The sequence below is a fragment of the Lepisosteus platostomus genome, chromosome 2, assembly GCF_059453375.1.
Source record: "Lepisosteus platostomus isolate fLepPlt1 chromosome 2, fLepPlt1.hap1, whole genome shotgun sequence".
Taxonomy (NCBI): domain Eukaryota; kingdom Metazoa; phylum Chordata; class Actinopteri; order Semionotiformes; family Lepisosteidae; genus Lepisosteus; species Lepisosteus platostomus.
This window is the reverse complement of record NC_142612.1, coordinates 33,730,816-33,751,302: the sequence shown is the minus strand read 5'-3', so window position 1 is coordinate 33,751,302 and position 20,487 is coordinate 33,730,816. Positions and strand designations below refer to the sequence as shown.

The following is a 20,487-nucleotide window of genomic DNA, read 5'->3' as shown; positions in this document are numbered from 1 at the left end:
AGAAACTCACTCTTATAATTTATAATCTTATAACAGAGATCTGAAAATCTCTGATCAAACAGTATGCAAAATAGCACTGGCCTGGACACCAGCAGACTCTCTATTACATTTAGTCAATGAAATCAGATTCAGAACAAGAACTGTTTACAGAAAGTAGGAAGGAATCTTCCCTGGATGAACAATAATTTATAATACTAACTATTTATAACACACTTGATGTTGCCACTGACAGTGCATTCATATAATAATTCTGATGTACAATTCTATAACGTTTGTTCAGACTGCTAATGTCTTCATTAATGTTACTAGTTAAATGTGTCTATATGAAAATTTGGCAGATATTACTAAAATAGTAGATTGTACAGAAATAATAGCTAAAAAGACAGGTTGCTCTTGCAAGAAAATGCTTTATTGCTTGTAAATAATACAGCAAGATACTATGGTCCATCCAGCAGGTGTCAGAAATTTGATCCATTCACCACACCCACTGGCACTTAATTACTGGCGATGATCTAGAAGAAGAGAAACACATGTCACCATGGTGTCTAATTCAGAGTACTGATGAAAGCCTTTAAAATGCTGCATGAATTGTGCATTATTCACACACTCAGAAATATATGATTTTTCCGAGATTGGACATTAATTCAATTTGTCCTACCTAAATTATTTATGGTAAATATTACTTTAATTTTCTTCTTCTTATTATTTATTTATTTTTATATCTGCATCAAATTACAGTTTATTAAAAAAATTGCTAAACTTAAATAGCTGAGGATACCATTGCTAAACTGTATGCGAGGAAGATAAACATAAACTGTAATGTATCATTAAGGCTCAAGCCTGCATTGGACCGAAAACACAGGGTCATCAGAGTTTGTAGGTTGCAGAACATTAAATTTGGTTTTGTGCAGCAGTTTTATTATTAGTTCCAAATTCCTCAAAAACTCCACCCAACACACTCACTCTCCAACATTACATTACATTAATGTACATTGTGTACAATGTAATCTTACATTGTTGATCCAGCTTGTGTATGCTGAGACGCGTGTGAAGCCCGTAGGCTTCCTGTAAACATTACAGCCTAATGAAGACACAAAGCTGGTCACTCCATGAACTTGGTATCTTCCACCGACAAAACAGTTCAGGGGTCCTCCAGAATCCCCCTGCAGGACAGAGCAGATTACAGAGCAGGGGGAAACATTCATCATCAAAGCTGTACTTGTTATCATGTCAGTGTATCAAAGAATGCAAAAAAATACATGTAAAGATCTGTTGTATTTGGAAAAGGCTGTCTTCCTGATAAGTTCAGATAATAATGTGTTTAATGCACCAGTAGAAGTACTTATGTCATGGATGGTGACTCCTTAATACAGAAAGTTAGCTTTGTACTGTAGCTGAGTACTCAATGTAATAATAACAATAATTGCTTACACTTATATAGCGCTTTTCTGGACACTCCACTCAAAGCACTTTACAGGTAATGGGGACTCCCCTCCACCACCACCAATGTGCAGCATCCACCTGGATGATGCGACGGCAGCCATAGTGCGCCAGAACGCTCACCACACATCAGCTATCAGTGGGGAGGAGAGGAGAGTAATGTAGCCAATTCATAGAGGGGGATTATTAGAAGGCCATGATTGGTAAGGGCCAATGGGAAATTGTAACCCCAGGACGCTGGGGTTACACTCTTCCAGGTGTTAGTGGGGCATGTTGGTATCTTCCTCTGACAACACCTTTCCTCCCCCATCCCTGTTTTTCTTTGAGTCCAGTTTCTTCTGTCTCTGTGTGCCCGTGAGTCTTTATCATTGTGTTTTTGAAGTCCCCTTAACTAACCATGGTTCAGGACTTGTACATGGGGGGAAGGAAGTGTCCCTTTAATGTCTTGGGTAGACAGGTTCATTGCTGAGGGCTCATTGATCCACTGGCTGTGTGCAGATTGCAAGTTTTAATGATTCACTGCCTATTCGTACGGTGCTCTAGAGCCCAAACCCAGTTAGATCTGTCTCACATCCCATGTCACCTCTGAACTGTGTGTCTAACAATTGTCTGTGCAAGGACCTTTGGTCAATGGGAATCCCCAGGATATCGAAAGATGTATGCACGACCCTTACGGAGACCATTTCCATTTCCTGCAAATTTAAAGTGAACACAACCCCCTGGCAGCTGTTGTCTGATACCGATTTTTCACCCTGTGAAAGATTAATTTAATAGCAAACAGAGCAAAAAGTTACAGTTTCAGGAAAACAATAATGACACCATTGATGAGTTGCAGTGGGAATACTTACAAAACAACCTGATCTGATTCCATCACCACCTGCCCAGATCATGGAGGTCTTAACAGATGATCCCCACCAGGAGCTGCTGGAGCAGGTGGTGTAGTCTACAGGACGGAGATTGGCCTACTGGAGGTTGGCTGCCAGCTGTCCATTGGCTGTTAACAAAATTTCTGATGTTACTATGAATTTATATAATTTTGTAATCCTCCCTGCCTACAACAGAACCTTAAAGTCTGATACTGTATTCTGTTGAGAACTCTGAAGTCCTCAGGTGAAACACTGAGAATATGAAGTGTGTACGTTCCTCACTCATCCACCTGTCAAAAACATGATTTTACATGGTCTTAACTCCAAAGTTCCTGCCATAAGCTAAATTTTCATTCAGAAAGTTGTAAGAATAAATAATTCAACAAAGCATGTGAGAGTCCTGTGTGACTAATTCCCACCTAATCAATCATTTGTTTTTTGCTTGGGGAATCACAGTCTAAGTTTGCTGGCACAACAGTCACACTTTATCTACGATCTGGGTGCTCATTTCTTCTGGCAAGTGGAAGGACATTGAAGGAAAGCATCACTATCCAATGAGGGAGAGTCTCATATGAAACAGTCTAAGTAATTAAATAAATTTTTAGTTCCTGAGGGAAGGGACTTGATGTAATTATCCATTGTGAGGAAGGATTGTTGAATTCATAAACGTGCAAGAGAGAGAGTTACATCAGGGAGCAGCTTTTTAAAAGAGGAAAATTATCTTCATACATCCTTAACAAAACAAGCCAAAAATGAGATCTGAATCCAGTATCAACAAAAGAAAGGAAACAGTGATTAACTTTGACTGGTCAGTTAACAAGATGTGCAAATGAATTTTTACTGCACTTTATTAAGAGTTTAGAGTCAGACTTACTTCTGGTACGTCCCCATCCAGTGATGTAGCACAAACTGTTTGAAGGAAGGATGTAGCCACTGCTGGGCAGTGTCACCAGAACATCATAGAAGTTTAGAACAGAACCCTGAATCAGCTTCACCATGGCAATGTCATATCTGTTACGGATTTGGTCAGTGAAACCGAAACCAAGTAGTGAACCCACTTGCGGGAGCCGACAGAGACAAGTTGTGATCCTAATACCGTAGCCGAAGGAGAGAGCCGAGAGCCCAAGGGAAGCCAGTGATCCAAACCGAGAGAGAGTAGCCAAAGCCAAACCGTAATCCAAAACCGTAGACGAAGGGGAGAGCCGAGAATCCAAGGGAAGCCAGAGAACCAAACTAGAAGAAAGGAACCGAAGCCGAGCCGTAATCCAATAGACGTAGTAAAAGGGGAAAAACCAAAGTCGGAACCAGAACAGTACGAGGAGGTTGAAGGCGTAGCGCAACTAAGAAGCTCAAAAGGGAAACCAATACTGAGCGAGGTGGTAGGGAAAGACTAATGCTTAAATACCAGATGAGACGGAGGTGTGGTGGTGAACGCGTACCGTGTTAGGTGGACTGATGAACTAAGGCTACGCCTTCTTCTGCCTCTTTCGTTGCCGAGAGGCAGGGATCGTTAACATTACCCCCCTCTCTATGGGCGGCTCCCGACGCCCTAGCTGGACGATTAGGGAAATTCTGATGGAAATCCCGGATCAGGTTTGAATCCAGTATATCTCTTTCCGCTACCCATGACCGCTCCTCTGGACCGTAGCCTTCCCAATCCACTAGGTATTGCAGGGATCCACGAGACCATCGGGAATCTAAGATCTTATTTCCGGTGTAGGCAGGAAGTCCATCAATTACACGAGGTGGTGGGGGTTTTTGTTGCGGTTTAGACAGAGTGGATCTGCGAAAAGGCTTAAGGAGGGAAACATGGAACGTAGGGTGAATCCTGAGGGTAGGAGGCAAGGCTAGCCGATAAGTTACAGGGGTAACCTGGGTGAGGACACGAAAAGGGCCGATGAACCTGGGAGCAAGCTTGCCAGAAGGTTGCTTTAGAGGAAGGTTGTGGGTAGATAACCAGACAAATTGTCCACGTCGAAATCTGGGTACGGTTCGACGGAGCCGATCCGCCGCAGTCTTCTGCCGAGCTGCAGTGTGAAGAAGGGCGGCTTTAGTCTTCTTCCAGAATTCCTGTAGGTTAGTGATATATTCTTGAATAGAAGGAACTTCTGTGTCCGTTGGGGAGTCCGGGAAGAGAGGGGGCTGATAACCTAAGGCACACTTGAATGGTGACATGCCGGTCGATGAAGTATACAAAGAATTATGAGCATATTCTGCCCATGGAAGCAATGATACCCAGTTATCTTGGGTAGATGAGATATATGCCCGTAAGTAGGTTAGCAGTTCTTGATTCATACGTTCAGTTTGACCATTGGCCTGCGGGTGGTAAGCTGAAGTAAGCGAAACTGAGGCTCCCAGTGATTTACAGAAGGCCTTCCAAAATCGTGAAATAAACTGGGGGCCCCTATCGGAAACAATGTCTTTAGGTATGCCATGAAGACGGAAGATATGCAGTACGAACAGGTCTGCTAGTTCCCTAGCTGAGGGCAAGGAAGGTAGGGGAATAAAATGGGCGGATTTCGAGAAACGATCTACTACAACCATGACTGTCGTGTATCCTTGGCTTGGTGGAAGGTCAGTAATGAAATCAACTGAGAGGTGGGTCCAAGGACGGTCGGGGATAGGTAAGGGTTGAAGAGGGCCTGCCGCCCTCATCCGAGAAGACTTGATTCGGGAACATATTGAGCAGGCTTGGACATACTCCTTGACATCTTTAACCATGGTTGGCCACCAGAAATCTCTAGAGATGAACTCCAGGGTACGTCGGAATCCAGGGTGTCCGGCGAAGCGGGAGTCATGTCCCCATTGCAAGACAGAAGATCTTACTGGGGTCGAGACAAATAACTTGTCCTGAGGGCACTGAGGAGGTACTGTTTGTCCAGCCAAGGCGCGTCTAACTATGACTTCTATATCCCATCTGACCGCTGCCAGGAATCTACCAGAAGGGATGATGGGTTCAGGAAGTAGTTCAGCCTCAGGGGGGTCGTGGATCCGTGAGAGTGCGTCAGCTTTGATGTTCTTAGAGCCTGGAGTGTAGGTGATAAGGAAATTAAATCTGTTGAAAAAGAGGGACCATCTGGCCTGGCGAGGACATAGACGTTTGGCCGATTGTAAATACTCAAGGTTTTTGTGATCTGTGTATATCAAAAAGGGATGATGAGCTCCCTCCAGCCAGTGCCTCCATTCCTCCAATGCTAACTTAATAGCCAGAAGCTCACGGTTACCAACATCGAAGTTCATCTGTGCAGGAGATAACTTCTTAGAAAAGAAGGCGCAGGGGTGAAGAATCTGTTTTTCTCCATGGCGTTGAGAGAGAACAGCGCCCACACCATGGCCAGAAGCGTCCACATCAACGACAAAAGGCAAAGAAGGATCAGGGTGTTTCAGGATGGGGGCGGTGGTGAAAAGGTGTTTCAGGTGCTGAAATGCCTCTTCTGCTTGAGGGGTCCATTTACCTTGTCTGGGTCCTTTGCGGGTTAAACAGGTTATGGGAGCAACCACCAAGCTGAAGTTTCGAATAAACTTTCTATAGAAGTTGGCGAAGCCAAGAAACCGTTGTATGTGTTTAAGGTTCTTGGGTGTGGGCCAATCAGTAATAGCGGAGACTTTACTTGAGTCCATTTCCACCCCTTCTGGAGAGATGATGTAACCTAAAAAGTGAATCCTAGAAGCATTGAAAGTGCACTTCTCCAGTTTAACATAAAGTTTATTCTTTATGAGCCGGGTGAGTACTTCTCTGACATGTAGAACATGAGTCTGGAAGGTATTAGAGAAAATTAGAATGTCATCAAGGTATACTAAGACAAACCTTTGTATCAGATCCCGAAAAATATCGTTAATAAAGGTTTGAAACACTGCCGGGGCATTTACCAAACCAAAAGGCATGACCAAATACTCGTAATGTCCATGGGTTGTCATAAACGCTGTCTTCCACTCATCCCCTTCCCGAATACGGATTAAATTATAGGCCCCCCGTAGATCCAGTTTAGTGAAGATCTTGGCCCCATGCACGGACTCAAGTGCTGCCGGGATTAGGGGCAAAGGGTACCGGTTTTTAATAGTGATCTCATTAAGGCCACGATAATCAATACAGGGACGGAGCCCACCATCCTTCTTTTCCACAAAAAAGAAACTGGCACAAGCAGGTGAAGTAGATGGGCGTATAATTCCAGCCTTTAGAGAATCTTGTATATATACTTTCAGGGCTTCAGATTCCGTATTGGAGAGCGGAAATATACGACCCTTAGGAGGAATAGATCCAGGCAAAAGGTCTATGGCACAGTCATAGGGTCGGTGGGGTGGGAGAGCCAAGGCCTCTTGCTCATTAAAGGCTTCCTGTAGTTTAGAATATTGGGGAGGTATCGTAGGAACGCCAGAAGGGGGCGTTTCCATGAGTGCAACTCTTACAGGCAGACGACAGCACCTACCAATACATTGGGGTCCCCAAGTTAAAATTTCTCTACGGGACCATGAAATGGTAGGGTCATGCTGTTGGAGCCAGGGAAATCCTAGTACAAGAGGATGTGATGGGGTCTCGATGAGATAAAACCAGATATCTTCTACATGTGTGGCGCCAATTTGAAATCTTATTAGATCAGTTCGCCATCTTATAAGTCCTGGAGACACTGGAGAACCATCAATAGATAGTACACGAAGAGGAGGAGTCACCTGGGTCAGGGGCAGTTTCCAAACTTGAGCTAAGGAGACGTCGAGGAAGTTCCCCACTGCCCCCGAGTCAATAAAAGCTAGAAGTGGGATCTGTTTATTACCCCAAAACAAAGAAGACATAATAGACAATCCTGAGGAACACTTAGAAGATTGAGTCAACTAACTCACCCCAGGATCTTGAGCAGTTGGGAGGTGCCTCAGAGACGAACATAAGGCAGGGCAGTCAGCTTTAAAGCGTCCTAATTTTCCACAGTACATACAGCAGCCCTCTCGTCTGCGTCTCTCTCTTTCTTCAGGAGTTAACCGGGCGTGGGCAATTTCCATGGGTTGTTCTGAGTCTAGAGTGTTGGTAGGTGGTGGCCGAGGAACCTCTTGTATCTGTGTCTGAGACCTTTCTCTATTCCTCTGACGAAATAGAAACTCTAACTCTAACACCTGGGAAATCACTTCCTCCAAGGTTCTGCCCAACTGTGGCATAGTTACCAGGCGATCCTTTATTTCTTCACATAATCCTTGCAGGAAAAAAAAAATTAGGACCTCATTATCCCAGGGAGTCTCTGCTGCTGCCACTTGAAAGTCTATGGCATAATCCTGTGCAGACCTGCAGCCCTGACGGATAGATGAGAGGCGGTAGGCGGAGTCTTGACCAGCTGCGAAACGACAAAAACCCCCCTGTACCTCAGGAGCCCCGCGATCGAGTAAGGCAGTAGCCCATTCCAGAGCACGGCCAGTTAACAGAGAAACTACGAAGGCAATCTTATCTTGAGGAGAAAAAAAAGCTACCAGATGGAGCCTGAAAACCTGCGCACACTGTGCCAAGAAGCCCCGGCATTTTGTAGGGTTGCCGTCAAACCTGTCAGGGGGTGTGAGTGGAAGAGGTCGAGGAGCAGGTGTAGAAGCTGGCGGAGGCGGAGCCGAAGTGGCAGCTCCAGCGTTACTTACACTATTACCAGTAGGCGGCATTGCCGACAGGTGCGCAGAAATCTGTTGTACGGAAGTGTAGCGGCGAGGCTTAATAATAAGGCAGAATTAAGTGTTTCTGAGCTTCCCAAATGAGGCCTCATTTCTCTGTTCATCTCTGTGGTGCAGCCACAGAGAAACCATTCATGCAAGGTGATTTAAGGTCCAAGGACAGCTCCCAAAGGGGGATGCACTTAGCTAAGCCTGGCTATCATGATCAATGGTCATCCATTGGTGCCTATCTGTCTAGGGAGTGCGAGTTGGACATCTGGATTGCATTCCTAAGTGTCAGGACTAAGTGACTCATATCTCACCTTGATCAACCAATCAGGGACTGGTAGGGCCGAGTAACCCACGTGGGACTCTGATGCCCATGGAACTTTCAGCCAATCAATGAGCTGAAGTTCCTCCAGGTAAAAACAGGCAACACAGAGAGCCTGGGAGATTCAGACAAGATTCAGATTCAGATTCAGATTCAACAAGATTCTGTGAGAATTCCAGGGCAGGACGGCCCAGGAGCAGAAGGCTCCCAAGGGCAGGACATTCTCGCAGCGCGCCTCCTGACCATCCTGAGACTCAGCCCGGACAACCACGGAACGGCCAGTGTGTCCGAGTGCCAGAACTTTCCTTTGTTCTAAGAGTCTAGAGTGGAGGTTGCCAGAGAGTAACCAGCAGCAGGCCTCCTGAACAGGTCGGAACTGTGGAAAGCTGAATCACTATTCAGAACTAGCTCTTCATCAGGAACGAACCAGTCCTCTTCCTGACTTGCTGGGACCCACAGTCATCTTTTCTCCTGTGCACAAACTTTGCTAGTTAATGCCAACAGTGAGCATCAGCAGCGCACCGTCGCAAGCCGCACAGCACAGCCTGGCACGGAGCCAGAGAGCGCGGATTGGACAGCAACAGCCTGCAACTGTTTCTTTGTGCCCGCAGGAGATCTGAATCCCCAAAGATTGGATGAGTATTCAACTTCAATGCATTACAGCTCGAGAATTCAATTGTTATCCCAACCAGTTGATATCAATTTAATTCCTAAGAGTTATGTACTTGTTTGAGTATCTATTGTAGAAGTTGTAACCAAGTTCACTTTACGAAACGGTCTTAATGAATGATATACTGAACGTATGTCCTCTTGATGTGTAACACTTTGTAACTGATTGAATATATATCTTTTGTATTCTGATAACCCTCTCGATAAGATCTGTTAGGTTTATATGCATATTCTATGTATTAATAAATGTATCCTCGTGTATTAGTACCTGTGTGTGCGCGTTGTTTGAGTTATGTCGCATGGTTGGATTCTAAAGCCATCAAAAGAATCAACTTTGTGATTTACTGCTACAATTAATAATTGTCTCAGTAAATGCCCAAACCCTACAGAACTGGTGCCTTCAGAGAGCCACTATGATTACATATTTGGCGTCCCTGAACCGGCTATGAATCACTACAGAAGCCTGTAACTGGAGTAAGGCTTGCCAGTGCTGATCCAAAACCGAGCGAATCTCCTCTTGCTCCGCTGGGTTCATGTTAAGAGGCTCAGTATTCTGTTACGGATTCGGTCAGTGAAACCGAAACCAAGTAGTGAACCCACTTGCGGGAGCCGACAGAGACAAGTTGTGATCCTAATACCGTAGCCGAAGGAGAGAGCCGAGAGTCCAAGGGAAGCCAGTGATCCAAACCGAGAGAGAGTAGCCAAAGCCAAACCGTAATCCAAAACCGTAGACGAAGGGGAGAGCCAAGAATCCAAGGGAAGCCAGAGAACCAAACTAGAAGAAAGCAACCGAAGCCGAGCCGTAATCCAATAGACGTAGTAAAAGGGGAAAAACCAAATTCGGAACCAGAACAGTACGAGGAGGTTGAAGCAGCAAATGTTGTGAAGAGGAGCCCAGGAACAAAAGAAGAGGCTAGAGAGCCTCAGATAATGGCTATAGGGTAGCACACAGATCTCTTGTCTATCTTAATGTCTGTTTTGGCTGAGAAAAGCATTTTTTACAGGTCCACCATGACTGATCACTTATTTTATATGCCTAACATCTCTTCATCATTCTCCTTCTCAGTTTTGAAACTTATTCATTAAAATATTCATTAAAACAAATGGGACACAAACCCAGCAGCAAAGCTGTTAGTCCATCTGGGGTGAACCACGGTCTTTTCCACAGGAATGAATTGCTCCTTCCCCTCGATCCCATTAATGTTGTGATCTCCCAGAACAGCAACCATAGACACTCCACTGTGAAAGGAAACAGAATTTTGAATGACCCCTTCCGCCCTGTTTAGGTAGGTACAATATCACATATGAAGAAATCTTAGAGGCAAAAACATTTCAAAAACATATTTGAATATGCTTTTGAAATATGGCTTTAATATGTTTAACTACTGTATGATATCATCATATGTTAGTACCATGAAATACAGTATGAGGAAATCTGTGAGGTAAATTTATAATTTTGCTTTCTCTGATGCCTGAATTCCGTCCCTTTCCCATGTACTAATTGACTAGAGGTACTGTAGTTGCATACCTTTGGATGCAGTGGGCAGCTGTCAGAACCCAGCGACCATGAATCAAAGAGCCACCACAGGTAAGTGACAAACAGCTGCTGGAGAAAATCCGCAGTGACACCTGAGTCCAGCACCAACAATAAAGAGAAAACACTGTATGTGTTCCACAGGACAGTAAACAGAAAATATGGACGTGATGCATTTAGGATACCTTGCTGTGCAAGCACTTTATCCAGACCAACTCACTTTATATAAAACCTCCTCACTTTAGTTGAAATTCAAGTTCAAGTTCAAATTTATTGTCATTTTACTCATATACAGGTATACGGTATAACGAAATGTTATTTAACTAGCTCTCGGATGGTAAGTAGTACAAAGAAAAATAACAACAATACAATTGTATAATAAAAGAAAGACAGAGACAACAGGCAATGTGCAAAAACAACAACAGGCAATATGCAAAACAACAAAAAGGTACCAGGTAATGTGCAAAAACAACATCAGATATGCAAAAACATGCATCTACAGAATGAAATAAAGGGATAGAAATTATGGGGAGTGAGCTTTTTGACATGTAAGGTAGAGGTAGATTTCAATGTGTGTTTGAGTTTTTGGTAAGAAAGAAGGCACTGTGAGGTTTAGATCATAGGTGAGAGGTGAGGTGAGAGTGAGAGAGACTGGGAGTTTAATAGTTTGATAGTGCGGGGGTAAAAACTGTCTCTGAGTCTGGTAGTCCGGGCCCGAATGCTCCGGTACCGTTTTCCAGATGGTTGAGGGTCATACAGTCTGTAGCTGGGGTGTGTGGGGTCTTTCCTCAAGCACCGTCTGTCATAAATGTCCTGTATAGATGGGAGGGCAACCCCAGTGATGGACTGGGCAGTTTTCACCACCCGCTGTAGGGCTTTGCGGTCAGTAATACTGCATTTACCATACCACACTGTGATGCAACCTGTCAGTGTGCTTTCTGTAGAGCATCTGTAAAAGTTAGTGAGGATCTGGGAACACATCTTAGCCTTCTTCAACTGTCTTAGGAAGTACAGGCGCTGTTGCGCTTTCTCTATCAGACAGGTGGCATTGAGAGATCATGTGAGGTCCTTGGTGATATGGATGCCAAGGAATTTAAAGTTACTGACCCTTTCCACTTCAGTCCCGTTGATGTGGATAAGGGCATGTCCGTTTTGCAGTTTCCTGAAATCAACGATCAGCTCCTTGGTTTTGCTGACGTTGAGGGTAAGGTTGTTGTCTTCACACCACGTTGTAAGGAGATTGACCTCCTCCCTGTAGGCCCTCTCATCATTGTCTGTGATCAGACCTACAGTTCAACTGTGGTGTCATCGGAAAACTTCATGATGGGGTTGGTGTTGTGTTTGGCCTTACAGTCATGGGTGTAGAGGGAGTAGAGTAATGGACTAAGCACACACCCCTGGGGGACCCCAGTGTTCAGAGTTAGTGTACCGAAGGTGTGGTTTCCAAGCCTGACAGCCTGAGGTCTGGTTGTCAGAAAGTCCCGAATCCAGTTGCAGAGGGTGGTGTTGAGACCCAGTGGACTGAGTTTCTTGACTAGTTTCTCTGGAATGATAGTGTTAAAAGCTGAGCTGAAGTGTATAGTAGTCTTGCGTATGTGTTCTTTTTGTCCAGATGGGATAGGGCAGTGTGTATGGCAATGGAGATTGCGTCATCTGTGGATCTGTTGGGCCGGTAGGCAAACTGGTACGGGTCCATTGTGTTTGGAATGGTGTCCTTAATGTGCTTCATGACCAGTCTCTCGAAGCACTTCATGATGACAGGTGTTAGTGCCACCGGTCGAAAGTCATTAAGACGTGTCACTGTGGTTTTTTTGATGACAGGTGTTAGTGCCACCGGTCGGTAGTCATTAAGACATGTCACTGTGGTTTTCTTGGATGATGGTGGTTGTCTTGAAGCAGGTGGGGACTATGGCTTGGGCCCGAGACATATTGAAAATGTCTGTGAATACACCCGCCAGTTGATTGGCGCAGGCTCTGAGGACGCGACTGGATATGCCGTCGGGTCCTGCAGCCTTGTGTGTGCTCACTTTTAGCAGAGATCTCCTCACCTCATCTGCAGACAGTGAGAGCAGCTCTGTTGACTGGTTCCGTGTTGCTGGCTTCAAACCAAGCATAGTAAGTGTTGAGCTCATTAGGCAGGGAGGCATCATGGGCAGGTGCACAGATGTTCTTCCTCTTGTAGTCTGTGAGGGCCTGTATACCTTGCCACGCCTTGGGTCATTAGTGGTGAAGTGTTCCTCTAATTCCTGTTTGAGTGTGTTTTCTGCATGTTTAATACCATTGTTTAGATTGATCCTGGCTGACCTTAGTTTTGATTTATTACCCAATTTGAATGCTGCATCCCTTGCTTTACTGACTCAACAATGATTTAAATCATTACAAGGCCTCTAAATACATCTAAGGAATTTTTAAAGATTTATCTGCTTTTACTTTGTGTAATACTTTAATAAATCTCTTTTTACTTATTTACTCTCTAATACTATGTAGCCTGCAATACAGGTTTATACAGTAGGTCAACAAACATACATAACACTATAATCTATGGGCTAAATTGCAAAAAATGTAACTTTTCAAAGATTAAATTTAAATTTCTGTTTCTTTAAATTATTTTACAGTAATTTTTAAGAGATGCCTAAATACATTGCCCAAGTGTTATGTCATGTTAATCTTATATTTTGAGATATTTTATATATTTTTCTTTTCCTGATATTACAAGCTCTTTATTTACATAAGATTGCACTGCAGTGACATCAGCCCTCTTGACATTATGCTGTGTTGTGACTATAGGGACACAAAAGCCTGAGTGTTCAAAATAGAATCACCATCCAGCAGTCCAACATGCCTTCCTGAGAAGACATCTCTTCTCAGAGTCTTCCTGAAATTGTCCAGTGCAGTGCTCCTGTTTTTTTCTTTATTACTACATGAAACCTGCTCTTTTACCTGCCAAGGCCAAGAGTAGGGAGTGGCCAAGAACCTGCACCGCATCTGCATGTCCTGAAATCACTCTTTGGTCATCAACCCATGTTTGTTACTACACTCTGTGTGCCCTCCCCCTGATTGAAGGAGTTAGAGGGAAATGTAGAAGTTAAAATATAAATGAGTAAACCTTAAAAATAGATTTATTTCTATATCATCATTTCACTATGATGCGACCACTGTGAAAACCTACAATATTTATCATGAATTTTAAATAAGCCAGTCTCTCGTGGCTTATTTAATGGATGTTGACAGTATCCCTTGTCACTTTGTGTTCTGGCTAATAACTCAATTCTGTAAGTATCCTTTTAAAATACTAACTTGTTTTTATTGTTATCACAGACTTCAAGTTAAAACATTTTAATGCAGAATAAAGAAAAAGTTGTCATAAAGTAACCTACAATATTTTTCACCTTGACATATCTAGACTACCATGTGCTTTATAAAATTAAAAAACATCAATCATTTGAAATGCAACTTACCAGGCAGAATGAGGAATGCAACAAAAACAACACAGGGAAGCATCTTGTGAGTTGTTCTTCGGCTCTCGGTTAGCTCTCACTAAGTTCCCCAGCAAATATTTATACCCCAGATGCAAATTGAAAACCATATATTCCTTGCTCTCCTGTGCAGAAAATGTCTTACGACAACATTCCAGTCAACTGTCATTAAATCTGCTATTCCAGATGTTTCAAGAGTGTTTGCTTCCTAATTCTGTTCTGTTGAATAACATTCAAAGATCGTAAAGTACAAAGAAAGTGGTTGTGTACTTATACATTATTATATTAATCATTATAAGTTTAGTAATGCTAAAGAACAGTTTTGTTATCATTGTGTTTTGTTATATTATATAACAGAAATTGTTCCAAAGACTACAAATGTAAACTAGACAGTAAATTGAAATTGAGAATGCAACACAATTTCTTCCGTTATACTAATAATGTTAAATAATCCTCTTCAGAAACACGAGGTACAATTTACAAAGCAAGGGTACACGTTGCACAACATTGGATTAAAGGCCATATGTTTTATTGAAATGTCAGAAACATTCATATATATATGTATAAAGTGTCTTCTAGATTTATTGTTCTCTGTTGATCTGAACTTGCATGTACTGTACATTCATCCTTCTCATGTTCACTTTTGTTTATTTTGATAGATTTTTTTATGTTTCCAGTGATCCAACTGCCTGATTCACTGGCAACCCCTTTTTCACTTGTCTCTCTTGATCTGTTGATCTCCACAGACAGCCCTGACCTAGTGTTATTACAGCCTGTGCTCACTCCTGAACTTCCAGTCTGCTTGCTCATTTCTCTCTTTGCTCCATACTCACTGACTCGCTCCCATCTCGTCTCTGGGATCTCTCAAAGATCCCTGAAGTCTTATGCTTGGGTACTGTTGTATGTATGCCTATAAAATCAGTTACTCGTGGAAGATATTTCAGTAGTAGCATGCATCATCAATTGTTAAGGTCAAAGACCTCTCCAAAGACTCCGGACAAATTGACTCTGATCTTCACAAGTTGGAATATGACTGTAAAATAATCCACAAAAAATCGGATCTACCACTTTCCACTGTAGTGTGTATCATTAAGAAATGTAATTGAAAATTAAGCATTCTATTTGGTATAAAATAATTGATCTTATGATGAAAAAACACAAATGCCCGATGTGAAAAATAGCAGGTGGTTTATTATATTTTATGGTTGTTTTGTGTTCGCAGGCCCTGGAGCCCTCAAGACAATGTGACACCACCAGAGATGAGGTCCAGTAGAAAGTGTCTTTTAACCTGGAGGTACTGTGGGTCTCAGACTTTATATGGATCAGACTTCCATCCAACCATTTTCTAACCAATCCCTCCATTTCAGGGCCACTGGGGAGCTGGAGCCTATCGTGGCAAGCAAAGCAGGATACACTCTGGGTGAGACACCAGTCTATTGCAGGGCACACACAGACACAAACACAGACACAGACTCATACCAGAGAAAATATTCCCAGAGTTCAATTAACCTACCAGAATGTCTTTGGATTGTGGAAGATAACTGGAGCATCTAGAGGAAACCCACTCGAATGTGGAGAGAACATACAAACTTCACATATCACATACATAGCACCCCAGGTCCAGAATTGAACCCAGAGAGTGAGACAGTGATGTTAACCATTGTGTCACTGTGCTGTCTGGATGAGACTTAAAAGTCTTTAATCTAGTTTTTTAAAACAGTCAAAGTAAGAATTTAAGATCTAAGGTAAGAGACCCATTAGGGAACTGTGGTCATAGTACAATGGGTGTAGGAAGTATTGACCCCCCTTGGACATTTACCACATTTTACTGTAGTAAATAATACAATTGTAAGGGATGAAGCTGCGTATGAGATAAAATAAAGGAAACATTTAAAAAGAGGAAAGCAAAATTGCTGATGCATTAAACTAATACTTAAGTCGGGTGTTTTTCAAGGAGGAAATTGCCAAGATTCTTCTGGCAGCAGACATTTGTAGATTAATTACTTTTAGAGTATAAGTATTTCCTCACAACACCATCCTCAATGTCTGAAGATCGTTGCTCTTACCTCTCTGCACTGCAGTTGGAATCAAGTGGAAGATCCAGCAGTGGACTAATTAGATATACAAAGGAACAAGTAATAGGTTTATTCCATGCAGCCTATGCATGCCTATGTTTTATTCCTTTGCAGCCTACGCATGCTGACGCAGCTACCCACCTGAACTAATTAGATATACTGTGACTTCCAGGTATAATAATACCCTAAACTCATTTGTTCATGCGGATGAAATAGGAACAAAATTACAGAAATAAGTTTTTGTGCCTGAATGCTGTTATTGATATACAATTCCACATATCCTCCTGTCTCTCTGGAGCACAGTGTGTATATTAATGCTGTATTCTCTAGTATCATTCTTTGCTGGCTAAAGTTCTGTGATTTTAAGCGCATTGTTTTTTCCTATTGTTGATATTGTTACAGCTTTAGGTGCTTGAGAAGTGTCTCTTAGAATTTAGATAAAGTTTGTGTCACTTGGAAGAGTAAACACTTCTACTGTAGCTTCAAAGCAGAAGGGAAGTTACAGTAGCTGAGGTCTGGGGGATCCCTTTGGCAAAAAACAAGGTTTACCTTGGTATGCCTAGGTAAGTTGTGGGTTAATGATTGTCAATGAGGAGTAAAGACATGCAAAATATTAAATCACATGAAGAGCTCAGAGAGACAACAAGAAAGCAGGGAAGAAGAGAAGCGAGAGGAGAGTCAAGAGGAGTGGGAACCAGGTGAGAGCCCCTACTCCATGATCATCCAAACCAAACCTGACTGCGAGCGAAGTATAGTATTTGAACCTTGCTAGAGAGAGCTTGCTATTCTGTGTTTTTAGGGAACTTTGGGTTTCCAGGGTAATAAATACCTCAGTTAGAAATGTCTTTCCTGCTTAGGATGCATTTTTAGAATAGGGAGATTTATTTTGTGGCATCTGGGGTTCAGAGAGGGAGATTTAACTGCAGGTTGCATCACATTTATTTAGACGGCAGCTTATCACTTATTTGGCCTCTGTAGGCATTAAGGGTTTCATACTTTGTAGAAGTCTAGGAGATTTTCTGTATGATTAGGATGTTAAGCCTTTGAAACGCCTTGTTTGTAAATACTGTACATAAAGTAACTTGTGTGTTGTATGTTTTGCTATGTGTAATGTAGTTTGTGTCTTATCATTGTAATAGATTTTTGTTTAACCAAGTGTGCCTGGATTATTACTCCTCTCAGCAAAGCTGTGCCTGAGAACAAAGAACTCACTTGCCTCTAATTATACCAACTGCTTGGGTATATTCTGGAGAAATCACTTACAAGTTGGGGGTTTTGAAAACATATTTTACTTATTGACTTCCTGATAAATCCTGATATTCACTAATTTTGTAACCCCCCATTTGTAACAATATTTTACAAGCTTCCATGATACATTCTGTTGTTCTGAAAAGGCTCAAGAGCTTTACTCTGCTTCAATCACTATGCTCATACACAGTGTGATGTAATGTAGAAAAATATTATTGCGTGATGAATATACTGTAAAATAATTTCTGGGAACTGTGGAACAGGTGAAGTAGCATCTAGCCATCCAGCACTTCTGGTGGAAAATATTAAAAAAGATTCAGATGTCTCTTTCCTCTTCTATACCATTATTTTGAAAAAAATCAAATTAAAAAAATATTTTTAAAGCTTATTATTTTAAATTGTCCTTATTACAGTACAATTTCTAATAGTAAAATGTGTTTTCAACCTTTTCTGTTGTGAATTGAAAACATATTTTGATCAAATTAAATTCTCAAAAATATTAGTATCTTATTGGTATTTTGTACCATATTTATTGGTATTTACTGAAATGAACTTTATTATTTTTGTGTTGTCTCTCTCCAGCATTGTTAAAAGCAAGAAAATAAATACACCACACAGTAGTGTAGAATAGCTATAAAGGATGTAAAATTCAAATTTAGTACTGACACAGAAGAGATGCTTTTGAACAACGTGCCTTAAACAGATTTTCCTTCATAAGTGACCATCACTTACTTATATTTTTAAGCATTTCTGCATCCTCAATTTATTATTATATGTATTATGTTGTACATTGTAATACAGTATTTTACAGGTGTAGCATTGTGGCTTTCCAAAAATAGTATAAATGTGTCAGGATTTAGTACATAATGAATCTTATTTAAAAATAAGCCCCCTATTTTATTTTCACAAGTATTGAAATAATACATCATTTTTATTCTTTCTAGGATTCCCTCATCTCTTTAATTAAATTTTATTAGTTTAATTTCTATAACTAGGACAATGTTTGTTATTATTTAGAATAAATAATTAATTTATTGTAATTACTTTACCATAATTTACTGTTTTCCATGATGCACTGATGTACATGTAATTTTAATAATATTCACATTGAACTATTTTGATAACTTCCCCACACCTTTGTAAAGAATGCATTCCTTGTTATTTAGTACATACTGTATACTTCCTTTTCTTTGCACAATAAGCAAATAAAAATACATTTTTTTTTCAAGGGTGTAGGCATTCTCAAGCTGAGTGCGGAGAATTGCCAGGAATCCTGTTCCTGTTTCTCTGAAGAAGAAATTATTCTTCACATTACTTGTAGTACTTGTACTTGTAGCTCTGTAGGTCAGTATAGGCCATTACAGTTTCAAGGACAAGGCCGTTCCTGTGATGTTTAGCTTCATAATGCACAAGCAACATGGACGTAAGGCAGTTTTACTTCATGTCAGTAACAGTTACTGCCAAAAGTGGGAATTTCTTTTGAGTACAGTTCAGGACCGCTGAACATGGTTTAAAAAACCTGCCAGTACGTTCCAGGACATGACTTCTCATAACACATCCATTTATGTGTCTCTCTTGTGTCGTAGTATCATTTTTCTTCAGCTTCCAGGCCCAACATCTTCCCTGTTTTGCAAAACACACGCAGGTTCAGACTCTTTATTGCCTGGCAGTTATCATCCCTGTGCCTTCCCAGGATACTGCTCTACACCTGATTGCTTTGCTGTCTTCTCACTTTCACTACCTGCTACCTGCAGCTGTTTCTAGTCAATCCATACTCCTTTCTAGAAATGTTCATGTTAATTCTTGGGCTGAAAATTGATTATGAAAAAGATAACAGAGTGATTAAGAGGCGATACTAAAATTGGGATGATATTCATCAATATAAATCTGGACAAACACATGGCAAATGATCTCTATTGCAGGCAAGTACATGATTTGCATGCAGGTAATATACATGTAAATTATACTGTTAACAGATAATATACTCCCAGTATATAAACCAAGTAAAGCCTTATATCACTTTATTGACTGGTAAAGTCAGAGGTGTAGGGACAAGGCCAGTTATTTCACTTGAAATTAAGTGTTTTTAAAGATTTTAATAAGAATTTCTAATAATCCTTGTATGCCTGGACCAAACATCCTGTTGCCTGTCACAGGAATGTAGCTAAAGAGGCCCCTCTTTGTGATCTCAGCCCCATGATGACCTAGTGGCAGATGAGTTTGTCTGTTGTATAAGAATCTTTTCCAGGACAAAGAAGATCCAGGGTAAATTCTCCCTTTGATGGATGATCACTGCTGGTGCCTGGATGTTTAGCAGATAACCATAGGCACATCTGGAAATAATCCTAAAAGTCACAGACCACTGTCAATTATCCAGCAAGATGACCAACCAATCAAGGACCTACAGGGTGTGGGAACCCACTCCACCTGGTAACTTCTTGACCAATCACCAACCGTACTTTCCATATTTTCCCCAGTTTATAAGCAGTGAGCGTCACCTCTAATTTTGCAACAGAACTGACAAGTGACAACAGAAACATACGCATGCTGCACTTGTTGTCTAAACTCTGGGCTTAAACTTTTGTTTAAATGCTAAGAATGAGCCCTACATTAAGGCAGATCTTGCATCCAGCTACAACCGTGAGCCTGCTTAATCACCGGAGCAATTCAAACCCGATGACATGCCTGAATATACAGCAGTATTATTCAATCATAGCCACTATGCTGGGAGCAAACAAAACAAAAGCTTCTCCCCTTTTCGTGTGTGTTGCACCAACTAAGCTCACAACCCTGTGCACAGACTTTGTGCACTTGAGAGCAACCACCTCACAGCAGGATCCTTTTCTCTCTTCTTGATATCTCGAGCTGCCTAAGGATTGCAGTGGCATAGAGCCAGCAGAGCACAGATTGGACAGTGCTACAATGGACCCAGTCAGCTGTTTCCCCATCCTTCTAAGCGGGAGTTACAAATCCACAGTTATAAATGAGTATGTCACCATTACCACCCTTGAGAATTCAATTGTTATATAAACACATGTTGATATCAATTTAATTCAGTGAATACTCATGCATTTACCCTGAATGCTTTTATGTACAAACATGTATCAATAAATGTGCTCTGTGTGCTGCAAATCTTTGTGAAGATTTCTTGTTGTTCTGCCAAAGTAAACTCTCAGAAATTGCCGTAACAACTAAACTTTATGACAGTAAATTCATACAACTACAGGGA

At 41.6% G+C, this 20,487-nt stretch overlaps 1 protein-coding gene across 1 annotated transcript in view; it reads right to left on the bottom strand.

Moving 5' to 3' along the window:
- Positions 1 to 387: 387 nt before the first annotated feature.
- LOC148676326 (chymotrypsin-like elastase family member 1) overlaps positions 388 to 20,487 on the bottom strand; it is a 99,053-nt gene continuing 78,953 nt past the window's right edge. The window contains exon 8 of the mRNA XM_088606374.1: positions 388 to 512. Within this exon, the coding sequence (XP_088462500.1) occupies positions 495 to 512 (18 nt within the window). The 3' untranslated portion in view covers positions 388 to 494. The remainder of the gene's footprint in view (positions 513 to 20,487) is intronic.